Here is an 18,459-nt window from a genome sequence, read left to right as displayed (position 1 = left end):
TGTAAGAGAGTGATTCATAACTGCTAAGATTGTTATATACATTTAAAGGATTAGAGCACTTAGTAAATTTTGAAAGGAGGGCGTTTCCAAAATTTGTGGGCTAGAGTAATTTCTTAGCCAGGCTGGTGTAAGCCCAAAGCCACACTTGTGATATGGAGCTTAGGCTGTGGTTCTTCCAGTCCTGTGATGATCTGCCTCTGCACTTGTGGCTGTGTTCCAAAGCTCTTCCACAGAGACGTGTGCCACTGGAAATGGGGTTGAACGTGACTCCAGAAGCAATGACTTTACCCTTATCCTCAGCTTTCTTGCTGCTCCACTGAGTTGTTTTGCTTAAGAAACTTAAGAACAACCTACCTTGGGCACTTACAACTTGATTGCAAAACTCTTTTGGTTTTCACTTCCTATCATACCTGAGTGTGAAACATTAATCTTTCTCATCTCAAATTATAATAATGACAAGAGGTCATTATTCAAAAATTACATTGAAAGTGTTTATTTTTAGTTCTTCACTTTTGTTAAATGTATCATTAAAAGGCCAAAATGCTAGGCTCTACATTTATACAATCTTCTTATATGTATCTTTCCCAGCACATAGTGGCCTTTCTGGAGAAGAGATGCTTTATGATACACTTTGAACTTAACTTTTGTTTGCTTGGACCTAACTTATGTTTCTGCATAAATTACTTCATTTCTTCAAGTTAATAATAGTCTTTCTAAATATGTTCTTAGCATTAATCCATTTTATGTATTTTCCTTATTATGTATGCTTACTATTAAATTACCCTCTAATCTCAAGATACTTATTTTTGTCAAATACTGAATTTCGTTTTCTTCAGCCTTCTGACCTGATCCTGCCTGGGCTGGTTGCCCTCTGCAACTGTTGTATGGCTAACTCCTTAGGTTCTCTTTATTTCCCTTGAATTGAATCCTGTTTTCTGAATTTCATGACTTCCTCTTGGTTTATTCCTTCATTTTAGTGGAGTACATCCTCTAGGACATCTGAGAAAGGGTATGGGAAGTAAATGTTTGAAACATTGATGTCTGGAAATGTCTTTTTTTCTACTCTCAGTATAAAATCCTAGGCTTGAAATTATTTTTCTTTTAAATTTTGTGTTACTCCATAGTCTTCTAGCTTCTACTGTTATTGTTGAATAGTCTGAAGTCATTCTGATCCTTTGTGTGACTTCTTTTTTTTTTTCCTCTCCTGGAAGCTGGAAGATTTTCTCTTCATTTCCAGTGCTGAAATTCCATGATGATTTGCCTGATTTGGTTCTGTTTTCATCCATCATATTGGGCCCTTTCAGTTTGGCAACCAATTTCTGGGAAGTTTTCCTGAATTATTTTTTTCATTTCTTTTTGGCAGCTCTATCATTTGGATTTATTAAATCTTGTTCTCTGAATGTTCCTTAAAAAAAAAAAGTTATCCCATTCTTTTTTTCATGATTGCAGTGTGTGTTCTCTGTTTAACTGAGGATATTATGAATTTTTTTTCAGTAGTTTTCTTCTATCTGAGTAGGCTCTATTCCCTCTAGTATTTGTTGATTGATTGATCGATTGTTTTGGTTTTTGCATTTTGTATTATAATTTTCTTATCTGTTGTCTGATCGTTTTTAAAGAGTAGAGAACTGAAATGCTGATAGGGAAGGTCTGTGGAGTTGAATGTATGTGGCTAGCAAAATATGAGGTGACCTGTAGAATGAAGTAGCCAGTCCATTTATTGGACAAATTCTGGCTATAGTAGTTTTAGAATTTTCCCATTGGGATTGTGAGATCCCCTAGGGACTTTTTCAGCTTCCTGACTGTCTTGCAGTGTTCTCTGAGCTAGATAGGGAAAACTGGGAATCTTTGCATCTAGTTTGCAACTCATCTCTTAATCCCTTGCCTTTGGAGATACACTCATCCTTCACTGCTCTTGAAGCTAGGTCAGATACTCTCTGTTTAACCTTCTCCAGAGAATAAAAGTAGTCTTCTGTAGAACAGGAGAACGGTGGTTGCTCAGTGGCATGGTCAAGAACAGGTTATTGAGGGATTTGATTGCTGCTACTTCTGCTCATCTGCCCTGCTTCTACTTCCAAAGATAATTTGTGCCACCAGTTTCTCAGTCTTTTAGGATTCTTATGTAACTCCAGTTGTGTTGTTTTCTTTGGCCAGCTTAAAATTCAAATATCTTGAGTCTTTTAAGTCCATTTCCTTTATAGCTCCTAAGATGTGCTCTTGTCTTTTCTCCTAGTTATTTTTGAGGCTTTATGCCTTTTTAAACAGTCTGGGACTGTAGTTTCAGGATACAGTGAAATTAGATTCATGTATTAAGCCCGCTATCAGAAGTTTCAAAAGTAAAAATGATTCATGTTCATGTTAAAAAATTAAAACAGTATACACAAGAGTTTAGAATAAAAGGTTTCCCTCTACCATTCCCACATACTCACTACCCAGAAGAAACTAGAGCAAGTTACATGTATTTTCTTCCAGAAATATTTTATTCATATTTTTATTTCTATGGGATAATGCATATAATTTAAAGATTTACAAATGAAGAGAATGAAACTGGATTATTGTCTAACTCCATACACAAAAGTAAACTCGAAATGGATCAAAGACCTGAATGTAAGTCATGAAACCGTAAAAGTCTTAGAAGAAAACATAGGCAAAAATCTCTTGGACATAAACATGAGCAACTTCTTCATGAACATATCTCTGTGGGCAAGGGAAACAAAAGCAAAAATGAACAAGTGTGACTATATCAAACTAAAAAAGCTTCTGTACAGCAAAGGACACTATCAGTAGAACAAAAAGACATCTTGCAGTATGGGAGAATGTATTTATAAATGTCATATCCAGTAAGGGGTTGACATCTAAAATATACAAAGAGTTCATGCACCTCAACAAACAAAAAGCAAATAAGCCAATTAAAAAATGGGCAGAGGAGCTGAACATACACTTCTCCAAAGAAGAAATTCAGATGGCCAACAGGCACATGAAAAGATGTTCCACATTGCTAGTCATCAGATAAATGCAAATTAAAACCACAATGAGATATCACCTCACACCAGTTAGGATGGCCACCACCCAAAAGACAGACAACAACAAATGTTGGCGAGGATGTGGAGAAAGGGGAAACCTCCTACACTGCTGGTAGGAATGTAAATTAGTTCAACCATTGTGGAAAGCAGTATGGAGGTTCCTCAAAAAACTCAAAATAGAAATACCATTTGACCCAGAATTCCACTTCTAGGAATTTACCCTAAGAATGCAGCAGCCCAGTTTGAAAAAGACAGATGCACCCCTATGTTTATCACAGCACTATTTACAATAGCCAAGAAAAGGAAGCAACCTAAGTGTCCATCAGTAGAAGAATGGATAAAGAAGATGTGGTACATATACACAATGGAATATTATTCAGCCATAAGAAGAAAACAAATCCTACCATTTGCAACAACGTGGATGGAACTAGAGGGTATTATGCTCAGTGAAATAAGCCAAGTGGAAAAAGACAAGTATCAAATGATTTCACTCATCTGTGGAGTATAAGAACAAAGAAAAAACTGAAGGACCAAAACAGACAGCAGCCGACTCACAGAACCCAAGAATGGACTAAGAGTTACCAAAGGGAGAGGCACTGGGGAGGATGGATGGAAAGGGAGGGATAAGGGGGCATTATGATTAGCACACATAATGTAGGGGGGGTGGGCATGGGGAAGGCAGTACAACACCGAGAAGACAAGTAGTGATTCTATAGCATCTTACTATGCTGATGGACAATGACTGTAATGGGGCATGTGGTGGGGACTTGATAATGGGGGGAGTCTAGTAACCATAATGTTGCTCATGTAATTGTACATAATGATACCAAAAAAAAAAGGTTCACAGATGAAATTTTACTGTATAAATAGATGTATGGTATATACTATAAACACTAATTTAACATGTTGAAATTATGGAGTTCCATATCAATCTGAATGTCAGTATGTGTGTGTGTTAATTTTTTTTAACTGTTTCATAGTAATTACACTGTATGAATTTTTCCTAATAGCTGCTGGATATTTGTTTCTTATCTTTTTAATGTATTACCAACAGTGCTACTACAAATATTCTGATGCGCAAACATTTTTTCACTACTTGTTATATTTTTAGTTAAATTCTTAAAAGTGGAATTTAGTCAAAGGGTGTGTGCATTTTTATATTATGAAGTTATGCCAAATTGCTTTCAAAAAGGTTGTGCCTTTACAAGTAGTGTATAAAAGTGTCTTTTTACACCTGTATGATTTTCAGGCTTTTAAGTCTTTGAAATTCTAAGTGAAAAATGCTATCTTGTTTTAATTTGCTTGTCCTAATATATGTGAGGTTAATCTTGTGCTCATTGGACATTTTTCTTTTTGAGCCAATTATTCACCTAGCCATTCTTTGGCTTTTTCATCTTTTCCATGTCGATTTGTAAGAAACCATTGTACTTGTGAGAATTTTGCCCTTTATCTCTCATATGTCTTACAGATACTTTCCCAGAATTCTCCTTTATATTTTTTACATTCTTTACTGTATTTATGCTATATATTTCAAAATGAAAAAGTACGGAACAAGTATTTTACTATCCATGGCTCAAATCATTTTCTTTATAACTTTAAGATACTATTTTATAAAGTGTTTATTGATTTAACATTACAAGGCATCAATAATACTTTATTTCAATTAAGTAGTTATAGGATAACCTAAAATTCTTTTATTCTGATTTTCACTTTAAAAAGACCACTAATTAAATTTCATGTTCACGTATCTTATGCTATTTAAGTAAAAAATATTTCTATTTTCAGTGTTCTACCCAAGAGTTCTTCTTGATTGTCAAAACCCTATATCACCTGAAGTCAGAATTTCAAGCATTAATACCTGCTGTTAATTCTCACATTCAGTCAGACTTGCTCCAGACATTTATTTTAGAAATTCCTGAACTCCTCACTCCAGTGGAGCATTACTTAAAGATTCTTAATGAGCAAGCTGCCAAGTAAGTAGCAGACTCTTAGCTTTTCTTTTCCAGCAGTGAAAATAATCTAATGTCTTTGCCATTTGGTATGTGGATTATTAAGTCTCCATAGAAGTAATGGGTAGAAATTGAATGTGAAATTAGAAAATGTGATTGGTTGCTAAAGGCTTTCTCTGCATTGTTGGAAGTAATACTTTGCTGTCCAAAACTTAGGCAATTCATCATGTAGGATAGATGTAGTACTTCTTCAGGTATCAGATGATTAACAAGACGAAGTCCAGGCAGAGCAAGTGGTAGTAGTTTATTCATCCAGAAATGGGTATGAGGTGGCATCTTGTACTCATTTGCTAGATGTTCAGGGATGGTCTGCCTTATATTGAGAAACTGCAAAAATAAATTTATCTTTTAAGAGGTAGTCATTTTATAATTCATCCCAAAAGAACTCTATATAAAAGAAAAAAGATTCTTTATCATTTACATTTTCATTTATTTTCTGAATAGGCAAACAACCAATATTTAATTTTATCTCTTGGTTTCACCATGGGAATTGGGAACTTGCAAAACAAAAATGATGTTAGGGTAATTTTGACTATCTTCAAAGAAATTAACAAACTTACCATAAATATTTTGTGGCAGAGCTTGAATTAGAACCTTGTTTTCATAACTTCCAACCTTTTGATCTTCCATCATGCTATGAAAAACAATTGATAATTGGTATAAGCAATATGCTTCAATATATGTATTTGCATGTTTTCATTTAGAATTGGGGATAAAACAGAATTATTCAAAGACCTTTCTGACTTCCCTTTAATAAAAAAGAGGAAGGATGAAATTCAAGAAGTTATTGGCAAGATCCAAATACATTTGCAAGAAATACGAAAAATACTAAAAAATCCTTCTGCACAATATGTGACAGTATCAGGACAGGAGGTAATGTCAAATATACTTTTATTTTGCATTAGTTTTCCTCAAGTAGAAAAATTGTTTTAAAATGTAAATAACTGAGGATAGGATAAAAGTTTTTCTTTCAGATTTTGTTTTGTTCCTTGAAAATATGTTGCAATATCTTTTCTTTTATAAAAATTGTTTTAATAACAGTATTTTATATGTTTATTTACTTCAGACTCTTGGTAAAATCATGCAACTTAATGTTACATGTTTTAATATCATCTGTTGAGATTATATTATAGGAAACCTTGACTGTTGTAAATAATAACTCACAGAATTCATTTATCCTAAATCCAGGAGACAGAAGTTAGTCTTTGATCCCTGGATTGCAGATGATGAAATGATATGAATTGAACCCCTTATATTGCATCACACAGTGATTAAATGGCTGGGCTTCCTTTTGAAGTTAGGAGTATATAGCCTGCTAAAAAAACAAAAAGCAAAACAAAACCCCGAAACACAAAACTATAGTGAAAACCTACATTCAGTGAGTGTTCTATATTGCTGTTTAGAATGTGTTCTTTGGTATGTGTACTTCTGTTTAAAGTTTGATATTAATATCTAAATGAGAAAGAACTAGGAGGAAGTATGCTTCTAAAATGTGGTTGTATATTTTGGTCCTGTTCTAAGTATTGAGGCATGCTATTTCTTCATCTTACATTTAATGAAATATAAAGATTCCAATTGAGAGAATTTGAGAAATTCTATTTTGCTAAAATAGCAAATTAAGAAATTTGTGAATAATTTCCATGTTGCTCATGTGAAAACTTCATAAGATTATATATCAATGATACCTTAATAAAAAAAGAGTACTGAGCTTAATGTAGGGGCCTCTATAATGGACTGCTAAGAGAATAAATGAATCAAGAATCCACTGTAAAAAAAAAAATTTGTGAATAATTTCCATTGGATGAACATATTATTCAGGATTTAAAAAAATAGATATTTCCTAGTGGGGAAAACCTTAATTTCAAATCAGAATTTTAAATATTTGCATTGCTTTAGTTAGTCAAGAGCTTGTTAATTTGTATGATTATAAGTAAATTATAATCTTTATTATAATTAGTTTGTGCCATTTAATAGACCAATGATTAAGTTAGCCAGTCAGTCCTCTAGACTAAAATTAAGATGTTATACTCAGGCAGACATTTCTTAGTACATTCCACATAGAGCTCTATGTAACAGAAAAATGATTGAACAATATTTTTTACACTCAGTCCCATCTCCCCAGCCCCACCACACACACACACTAAATATTAAATATTTAGTTGTTTCTTTAGGTTTTACTGTGCAATCAAGACCTTGCAAAGCTGTAAGTGACTTTAGTGCCACTATTGTGGGCTATTTGTTGAAAATGAGATGACCAAAACTGCATAATAACATTAATAAAAGATATGTAATAGAAAAGTGATTACCTTGTATTACAGTGGGGAAACCTGATTCTGAGTTCCACTTCTACCTCTACATGGAAGAGTGACCTCTGTTGTGAGACTAATATGAAGACCAATGAGTTAAAATACGTGAAAGTATTCTCTAACCATAAGCCATATGCAAGTGTTATTCATGTAATAATAATAATAGTAATGTAGTTACCATTTATCAAGCACTTGTTAAAGTTCAGAGTGGTGCTAAACATTGCATGTATTATTTAATAATCCTTGTGACAACACAAAAAGGGATTATTCCAGTTTTGCAGGAAAGAAAACTGAGGCTTGAAATAGTTTAGGTAATTCAGAACCCCAATTCTAGCCCAGGTTTGCCTGACTCAAATCTTTCTACCATGTCATTATTTCACTCAACTCACAAATATTAACACAAGGGATTTGTCATCATTGTGGATTTTAGTTGATAAAATCCAGATATTTAGAGCTCATACTACTCATACTAAAATAAAGCTGAAGTCTTGGGAAGACAGTCCTGGATTCAGCTGGCAGTTTTAAAGGAAAAATGGAGAAAACTGATCAGAAATACATAAAGGATAGTAGATTAGTTATTCTTTCATCAGTGTGGTACTGAAGTTTAAGAGAAAGCACAACTTGGAGATCAAGCAAATAGTGTTATATGTAATTAGGGAGGAAGAAAAATTACCTTATTATTCTTTACTTAACCTTTACTAGGTTAAAGTGATGAGTTTGAGGCAAGAAATTTCTTAGTTAATAACAGTTGGATGGATTCTTGTTGGTTTTTAAAAACGTCTAGAATTTTAATAATATATCAGTACAGAATCATTTTTATAACTTTTTTGAGAAGTACTGATTCTGTGCATTTCAACACCAAATGAATTCTACATATTTGACATGTTATAATCAAATTCTGTTTTTAAAAAGTTATACTGAAAGTATGAGCAAGTTATTTAGAGATACTTAAAGGACTAAGAACAGACTCTGTCAAATATGGTTGCCTCTGAGAAGTGAGGGAAAAAGGGAGAGGAAAACCCTTACTTTATATATATGTATGTGCTTCTTATTTAATACCCTTCTATCTGAAATTTCATTTCCATACATATAACTTTGTAATAATTTGTTAAATCTGTTACAGCAGCCCCTTGTGGTACATAGATATTATTAGTAAAAAATTTGTCAAGTCAGTGTTACTTTTGACAGTGTTCACCTCTGTTCCAGTTTTTGTGTAGTCATTAGAACACTCAGCCTTATTGAGCATTATTTTGTCTTACTCTGAAAGTATTTGTTTATAAGAAAGTAATGAAAGCAGAAATTTATATAGCTTTACATAGTTCACTGCTTCTGTGACTGTCTCTCTCATTGTTTATGTATATAGAGAATTATCTCTTAGCCGTGAATCAGATATGGAATGGGTGTGGATATAGGATGATATTTAGATTTGGGGCAGTATTTATAAATATTATTTTTCTTAAAAAGAAAGAAATATTGGAATAAAATTTAGAAATATTTTATTAATTCTCAGCATGTAACATATCCAGATATCTGCTTAGTATGTTTAAGATATGGAAAGCATTCTCTATTAAATCTTCTAAACTAAAAAAAATTTGAATATTCTTAGGAGAGGGTGAGAAAGAAAAGGGGGAAGCAGGAATGGGTTAAGTATATAGTATTAGAGAAAACAGCAGCTCCTGGAGTGAGTTAAGAATTTCAGTAAATAGCAATGATGCCAGCCCAGTGATACCACAGGCTACAGTTTGAGTAACACCATCTGACATAACTGACAGAACTGAATCCCTAGAGAAGAATATGAAAGTTTGCTAGAAAAAGTCAAGGCAGACTTCTTGCAATACCACCTAACAAACAAAGTCAGGAACTACAGAGCAGGGAAAGTTGCTATGAGAACTTTCTCAGATTTCTGAAACATATGTTAAATTTCCAGTTTTAGTTTCCTTTTCTTTAGCAATAAAATCCCTAAACAAAAGACCTATCTGCTCGTTCTTAAAATGTTTGTAAAAGGAAGCAGAGAGAATTTCCTATTCCATAGCCAGCGTAGAGGAGAAAGAAACTGCTAGTTGATGACAGATTGGGGAAGATACACAGGCTGAAAAGGACCCAGGAGCAGCATCCATCTGAGGAAGCAACCCCAGGGGTGTGACAGGCAGTAGGTCCACTTGGGCTTTCCTGCCTCTCGCTATTTTCCATCCTGTATTGTCTCTGTATATGGCTTGCTTGAGCAGCAGTCCTTAGAGTAGTCCCTTGATACTTAGAGATTAAACAGTTATGGTCCAGACTGTTTCCTAGGTGCTCCAAAGGTCTGTGACCACTAGCAATTTGTAATATGTATAGGCACCGATTTGAATCCGTTGCCAACATGCTGCCATGTTAGGCAAATTACTTAAGTAAACCAGAGTATCTGGCTGTCCAGTGACTTCACTGGGAAAGTTTTAGCTTCTTTTCCAAATGTCCAGCTTCCCTTAGGCAGTAACTCCAGTGGAGCTCTGCAGTAGTCATTATGGATCTAGATGTGCCTTTCCAAATATTAGGGATCCAGCATGTCCCTAAATTTTGCTGTTTGTCTTTGGCATATCTCTTTTCAGAATTATTTTATAAAAAGACTAATTTAATACATCTCATAAAACATTTAAAAATAATATTGAAGCAGAATTTGTTGGCATAGTCTTAAATTGATTTTATCTTTCCTATCAATATTTATTTTGTGGATTTTTCCCTCAGTTATATTTTGTAGTCAATGGGGACATATTTAAGCTCTTTACTCTTATCTATTTAACTGGGCATGGCAGACTTGAAGTTGTATTCATTCCTATGTAAGAGGACATCATTGGTTCCAAAATTTCTGCTGAGATTGAAAATTCTTAAAATTAACCATTAGTTCTATTATCATTAATGTAAAAGCTACATACAAAAGTAAACTCAAGAGCTAGACTGATACTATTAATAATATGAATATTACAAATACCTGAAATGTTATAAAACTGATAAATGTAGAAAAGTTCCTGTAGCACCTCAAAATTAGTGACAGCCACAAAGCTTCTGGGTTTCTATATAAAAAAATGTGTTTGTTCATTTATTTGAAACATTGAATTTCATTGTAATAACCCAGGAAACTGAACAGGAAGAAGAGATGATATGTAATTGATGCTAAGAAACTAAGAGTATGATAGCAGTTGATCACTTGCTTCCTGGTTGATTTTATTTTAAATGTTTTCTGGATTTATTTTGGATGTTTAAGGTAATATTTACAAAACTTATAGCATGGTTTTGAAAAGCTTTGAAAATACAATGTTTAATCATTAAAATATCTGAGTTTTATTTGTATTTATTTTAGTTTATGATTGAAATAAAGAATTCTGCAGTATCTTGTATACCAAGTGATTGGGTTAAGGTTGGAAGGTAAGTTTAAAAATAATTCTTTTTTTATTGATGTGAATTTTAATGACATCTGTATACCTTCAAGCTGCTGGACTGATAATAGTATCCTTGACATTTAAAAGCAATTCTTCCCCTTCAGGTTTCTTATGGAACTTTTAACAAAGGAAATAATTATTTTAAACTCTTTTTCTTATCATTGATTTTAAAACATTTCCAAAGGTATATTATTTTTGTGCATTTATTTCATTGTTTTACGAACTACTGTTTAATTCTTATACTTCAGAGTACACTTTAAACACATGAAAAAAGTTGGAGAACCTTTAATTATAAGATCAGTTTGGTTGCTTGAACTTCTTGATGAATGTTATACCTGACATTTCTTGTAAGAAGCTGAAATTTCATTTTCTACCTCACTGAGCTCCACATTTCTTTATTCTTGATGCTTTCAATGGTATCTAATTGTAATAGTTCTTTATGTTGTAAGTTATATCATGAATTTGATGAAAATAAACTAGGCAGCAACAGAATTTGAGGGCCACACTGAGACTGTTTTTTTCCCTTGGTTAAGCATTCATTCCCAAGAGGAGACTCATTTAAAGAAGTGGTGTTGGAGAAATATATCCTTGTATAGAGCAGTTCTCTTCCACAGAATATTGATTACTACTAGGCTGTTAATATATTTGCATGAATTTTAGATGAGAATATTTCATTTGTGTCAGATAGGGGAAAAGTAGTAGCTGGTGATGGCATGAAGGAATTCTGTTAAGGATGGAAGACAACTCTGGCATGATGTACGAATGATTATTAATTTATTATTTTAATTAAAAAAGAAAACTCTTTATTATACATTGCCACTATCAAATGATCCTGAAGGCACAATCACATGTCTCTTTAGCTCTAACACCATCCTTTTTGTCCTACGTTACCAGAAGTTGTAAATGAGATTAGGGTACTGATTTTAGGTTTTGTTCACTGCAGGCATTCTTTCCTTTGTCTCCTTTCATCCTGTACTACAGACTATGAATGGAAGTATGCTTTATGAAGAGAAATTACTAAAAATCATGTTAGTCATCTAGAACAATAACTGGAAAGTCTCACTAAATGAATTTTCTCGGGTGAGAAAGCTATGATAAATTATGTTTGCAGAAAAATCTAGATGACATACTTTCAAAATAACAAGCAAGCATAAGTCAGTGCTAGTGTCTTTTGAATATTCAATGATGTTAACTGAATCAATAAATAAGATGGTTTGGGGGAGGTTCATTGTTATTTTTTAATCTGTTGTTTTGCTATTGGAGCCTTGACAGGAATGGCTTAGAACATCATTAGTCAGGTTTTGAATGTGAGAAACTCATTCCTCGTCCAGTAACTTGCCAAATTAAAGATAACTGTGACAGATAGGAGTCGGGGAGCAAAAACAGTCAGTATACACTCTGTTGTCACCTGCCCAGCACTCAACCTTTTCTTCTTAATGGTCCCATCATAGTAATAAATAACATTAATAGCAGCAACCACCATCATCACCACCACCATCACGGTGTAACTCTTTTGAGTACCAATGATATGGGTGCTCTGCTAAGCACTGTCTGATCCTCTCAGCAGGACTTGTGAGGTAGACACTATTATTATCTCCACTTAGTAGATGAGGCAAGTCATACTTGGAGAGGGCCAGTTGTATTTGCCTAGAGCCACACAGCTAGAGCGTAAGTGAAGTGGCAGAGTTGGAGCCTTGGTCTGGGTTCTGTGCCTGGGGACCCATGGTGTCCCCTGTTCTGCACTATAGCCTCTTGAGGGAGAAGCAGGGTTACAACCGAGCACCGAAGAGGAGCACTTGGTATTTCTTCCTGTCCAGGGCCACTGCAGTTAGTTCACAAAGATCTTTTCTTGCCTCCTGAATTAGTGTTTTGCTATTCCTTATAATGAATAATATTTTGCATTTTTCACTGAAATACTTCAATCATACAGAAAAATATAAAATACAAATAGTAAGATGATCTTCACCAATATATCCACCTCCCAATTTTGTCAGAACTTATTTTGCCATATTTATTGTGATGTTTTTTAAAAAAGCAAGCATTTTCATTTATTATAAAGAAAAAAGCTTCTTGCATACGAATTAGAAATTCTAAACTTTGACTTGCCATATGGATATAATCTGAAATGCATTTTAAAAACCTCCTGAACAAAGTCCTATGAACTTCAAGTACTTTATGACAAAGATCTTTGGAATCCGTAGAGTTCAGGATCACAGTTAAAAGAATGTTCTCTATTTACAGCTGTTTACTTTCAAGGTTCATCAGAGAATAATAAATAACTACTTTAATTTTCTGAAGTGATGGCATTACTGTTTTCTTAGTAACCTTGATTTCCTATTTATGTTTTTTCCCCCTCTTCTAGCACAAAAGCTGTGAGCCGCTTTCACTCTCCTTTTATTGTAGAGAATTACAGACATCTGAATCAGCTCCGGGAGCAGCTAGTCCTCGACTGCAGTGCCCAATGGCTTGATTTTCTAGAGTGAGTTTACAATGAAAATATAATTTGACTTTTTGCCATGAGAAATAGACCAGAAAGTCTTTCCATCAAAAAGAAAAACAGAGATTACTGCTTGTGATCTGCTATAAAATAGTTGAGTACATGTGTCCTCTGATTTTGTTTTTAATTCATTGAAATGTAAGCTCATCTTAGTTTTGGGGAAAAACCAAATATGATTTATTGTTACTATATACTAACATTTTGTTGCTAAAGGATGTTTAGTAGGGTCACTTTTTGAAATTCCACCTTTGACTTTGTTTACTTTTCTTATATAAAGGCTTGCCATTTTCAGAATTGGGCAAATATGGACAATAAGTAATAGATAACAGCATATTTTTTGTTTTTATCTCCATTAAAAAAATTTTTTTTACTTTCTATATATCTTCCTGACTTTATTTTGAAAATTTTTAAATCTATGGAAAAGTTGAAATGAATACCTATTTATCCTTACCTAGATTTATCAAGTATTAACATTGTGCCACATTTCTTTTATATCTCTCTCATATACTTTTTCCCCTGAACCATTTGAAATGTCTTAAGTTTTAAACATTATATTACTTCACTTCTGAATACTTAAGCACACATCTTCTAAAAACATGGATATTCTGCTGTATAATCTTAATACCACTATCATACCTAAGAGAGACAAGTACTAGTTTAAGAAATACTGAATTTCCTCAACTTTCCCCTACCTCAAATTTCTAAATGAAAAATTCTAATCAACTCTTCACCCATTGCATTTATTTAGTTATTACGTTTCTTTAGTCTGTTTGAATCTAGACTAATTCTTTACCTTTTTTGTTGTTTATGAGATATTTTTTCAGATTCCTTGCTGTTTTCTCAAAAAATATCTCATGTTTTGGATATACTAAAAGTCATGTGTTCATATTGACAGGTTTAAGTCATATTGGCCCCTTCTCCTGTACTAGTGTTGGTGTGCTGGTAAATGGTTAACAGCCAGCTCTCTGGAAGAGTAATAGTGTTTGTGGTGTTTGCTGATTTCTGTTGTATAAATAGTCCCATCATGGCTGATTCCAAGCTACTGCTGGATGGGATGGGGACGAGATATACCCAGTTGACTTTCATGAGTCCATAGGACCATCCTCCGGACACCACTCATTTAAGCACTTTATATATATATTAATGCTCATTTATTCCTCAGTAGAGGCCTGTGAGTGAAATATTATTACCACAGTTTGTAATAATCATTTATAAATGAATAAAATGAGGTGCAGGAATAAGAAGTTGCCCATAGTAAGGGCATAGATTGGAGCCCAGATTGAACTCAGGGTGTCTGGTGGTGGGATGTGTGCCCTTTACCATCAGCTGATAGTCTGCCTGCGTCCATAAGCGTCACTTTAACTGGAAATCTGTTAGTCTTTCTCTTTAAAAACTTAAACAGTAAATATTCAGTGAGGTCTTTCAGGGAGCTTTATTCCATTTAAAGTAACCATTCTGACAAGTGGAAAAAAAAGATATTATGTGGCAGTTTTTAAAAGGTTGTAAGTTGGTGCCATCTCTTTTTGCCCAGAGGAGTCTTGGCTCAGAAGATCAGAAAGTGATTACAATTTACTTATCCTGTATCTTTTGAGGTTATCTTGACTCAGAGTCTTGAATCCAGGGATGAAAATATAGCTTCTTCAATTCCTTTTCCCATTTTCTTTCAACTTCCCATTTTAAGCATGTTTGGGTCCCATGAACCTCTCAGTTTTCCTGGATTTTCCTTTAGTAGTACATTGAGGACATGAAAATTGGACTAAAATTACTTTTTTCAAAACTCATAGGCACATTCTGGGGTCCTGGAATATGGTGAGGTAATTCATATTCATTCTTCATAAAATACATGATTTTGTAAACCAGGGTTATGTTCTCCCTGTCATTCTAGACTAAACAAAGTTCAGATCTCCCAGGCTAAAAACTTTAGCAATATCCCTGATTCTTTCTTCCTTTTTGTCCTTTTATTTTGTTACCAAATTCCTGTTTGCCTTTTTTCCCTTTGAAATGTCTCTTTGATTGGCCCCTTCTGTTCTAGCACCCTGCTATTACCTCATACCATTCTTACTGGATCAGCCTTCTGCCCAGGCCCTTCTACCAAATTAACCTAAGAGGATTCTGCTTTCATCATACCACTCCTTTGCTGTACTTGAGAGTTTCTAAGAGTGAGCTCACATTAAATATAACATCACAGAGGAATATGATACTCATGATACATTGCTCAGTGAAGAAAAGCATGCAAAACAGCATTAAAGTAGGATATGATTCTGTTAATTCACATACATGTACAATATGCAAATCTTTGTATTTTAAAATATTATATATATATACATTATTTATTAATATTAATATTCTTCCTGGCCCCTTGTATATATTCTTTGGAGAAATGTCTTCATTTATACACACACACACACACACACACACACACACACACACATGAATGTATATACATATGTAGTTATGTATGTTTATATATTTGAGACTATATATAGTCTCAAGTATTAATTGATTATTTCTGGATAGTGAGATTACTGGAGATTTTAATTGACTTTGCAAATATATGGTATTGAAAGTCTATAATATGTATATATTACTTTCAATATAAAAAAATATCTTAAAGTTTTTATCTAAAAAAATATTAGCTGGGATTTAGCTAGAGCATTTATAGCAAGATTCTTAAGTTCCCCCACTTAAAAACAGCATTGATACTTATGTGTACTCTTAAGGTGCCAGATGGTGTGAATATGATGTAATTTAAGAAAGTGATTAACCTCAGTGAACCTGACATCAGAGGATTGAATACCAGCTATACAAGTGTATTTGTCTCTTACTGAAATACTATTGTGTACTAGTCATACTACTTTTGATCAATATATTGCAAGAAATCAAGGCTGTAAGAAACCCTGTGAATGGAACCCTGTCTCAAAAATGTATCTCTTGTGTTCTAGAAGATGGCCTATGAATACTGAATAATCTTCTCAATTACAAATTTTTCAAAAATCTAATTGTAACATCTTTCATATAGTAGTGCAAATATTTTAGAAATGTGTTTGCTTAAAGAAAATAAAAATACTTTCCTTTTTAAAATTAACTTCAGATATCATTAAGCAACATCTAATGGCAAACTGTTGTAACAGCTGAAGCTCCAAGTGCCTTAGTCTGCTTCCCATGGACCCAGCAATCTTTTGACCAGAGATTAAATTGTAGCACTTTGGCTTCATCCTCAAGTTGGTGGGTGGTTTAGTGATCAAGTTGCATGTTGTTATGACATAAACCCAGTCTATCAGATTGTTATCTAATTTGCCCATTTTTCAGCTTTTTATTTTTCTAAAAATGGATATCTCTTTGAAATGTGGCAAAGTATAGCAAATGACAAAGACCTGGAAACCAAATAAGGCTTGTAAGAGTTTTGATGGTGATGTTTAAGTTTTATGATAGTGCATTTTGCTCACATGTCTTATTTATACAGTTGACATGAGAAGGAACATTGTTATCCACATCAGAATAATTACCTTATCTCTCCCTGTCCTCCCACCCTCCCTTTTTATGTTACTGAAATTGTACCCACTGAGAGTTCTGGCACTCATTTCAATCTTGGAAATTAGAAGATCATCAGGGACAGTTACCATCAAACCTAAGGCTGCTGTGTAGTAGCAAATTAGGGTTTTGGTGGCCTGTACAAGAACTGAGAAGGAGAGATTGAGAATGACTGATTTTTAGTGGCAAAGTTACTCACACACTCACATGAAGATGCAGAGAGGCAAAGGATACCAAAAAAAGAGAGTGCTAGGACAGGAAGACCAGATGGGTCCATAATTAGAACAGGGACAGAATAGGTCACAGTCCATGGGGTAAGTGAGTGGTCAGATGTAAACTTGAAGCCAGATCAGGAATGACAAGGCATGATCGCTGGGCAGCTGGGCAGATGTGGCTTCTTCAGAGCTAAGAATCATTTTTAAGGTGGCAACTAAATGCTGCCTGGCTAATACCAGAGGTCATTCTCCTTTATGTTTGAGATTTTGCACAGACTTGTAGGATTTGTGTTGCTTGTTTTGATGAACTTTAATTCAGTGAGAAATAGGTAATTATATTCATTATGCTCTGTCTACTCAAGTATAAAATATACTATAAATATATTTTTCAATTCACAAACAACACAAAAGCAAAGCTGGATACTTAAAATGTTTCTAGTATCTGAAAAAGTCATTTACATAGAATACCTTATTCTAGTATCACTAGAAAAATTAAATCAGATTAAAAAAAATAGTGATAATATGAGAATAACTGTTCACATGATAGCTTAATTGGGATATCCTTTTCAAGCTATGAAGCCCTCTAAAAACCTTTGGATTGAAGATACAAACAAACTCAATCTCAAAGTTTCTGAAACCCACAGTAAAATAGAGAAATTTTAGGAGAAGCATTGAGCATAATACTATTTTTTTTGTGGGGTGGGGATCTTTTTTTTTTATTGAAGAATAGTTGACACAAAATTTTGTCTTTTTTTAATTGAAGAATGGTTACACAAAATTTTGTCTTGGTTTCAGTATACAACATAGTGATTTGACAGTTATATACATTATGGAAGGCTCACCATGATAAGTATAGTTACCATCTGTCACTATAAAAGTGTAGTTACTATCTGTTATTACAATATTACCGACTCTATTCCCTATGCTGTACTTTTCATTCCCATAACTGACTGATCTTTATAATTGGAAGTTTGTATCTCTATCCCCTTCACGTATTTTGCCCTCTTCTCATTTTCTCCCCTGTGGCAACCATCAGTTTGTTTTCTGTATTTATGAGTCTATATCTGTTTTGTTCGTTCATTTTTTAATTTTTCTAGGTTCTACATGTAAGTGAAATCATATATTTATTTTTCTTTGACTTATTTCACTTAGCATAATACTCTCTTGGTCCATCCATATTGTTGCAAATGGTAAGATTTTATTCTTTTTTTATGGTTCAGTAGTATTTCATTATATATATACATCCACTGTATACATTTGTTTTATATATATACACACATACATTATATGTATATATACACCACATCTTTATCCATTCATCTACCAGTGGACACTTAGGTTGCTCCCACATCTTGGCTATTGTAAATACTGCTGCAGTAAACACAGATATGCATCTATCTTTTTGAATCAGTTATTTTTGCTTTCTGTGGGTAAATTCCCAGAAGTGGAGTTACTGGGTTGTATGGTA

General features: G+C 33.7%; 1 protein-coding gene across 1 annotated transcript in view; it reads left to right on the top strand.

The window, feature by feature from the left end:
- Nucleotides 1-18,459, top strand: part of MSH3 (mutS homolog 3) — a 212,774-nt gene that overhangs the window by 127,509 nt on the left and 66,806 nt on the right. The window contains 4 exon segments of the mRNA XM_057493875.1: nt 4,806-4,993; nt 5,734-5,902; nt 10,670-10,734; nt 13,111-13,227. Coding sequence (XP_057349858.1) covers nt 4,806-4,993; nt 5,734-5,902; nt 10,670-10,734; nt 13,111-13,227 — 539 coding nt within the window.

Source organism: Manis pentadactyla, chromosome 2, assembly GCF_030020395.1.
Source record: "Manis pentadactyla isolate mManPen7 chromosome 2, mManPen7.hap1, whole genome shotgun sequence".
Classification (NCBI taxonomy): Eukaryota; Metazoa; Chordata; class Mammalia; order Pholidota; family Manidae; genus Manis; species Manis pentadactyla.
Note: the sequence above shows the minus strand (reverse complement) of the source record. Positions and strands in the feature narration are given on the sequence as shown.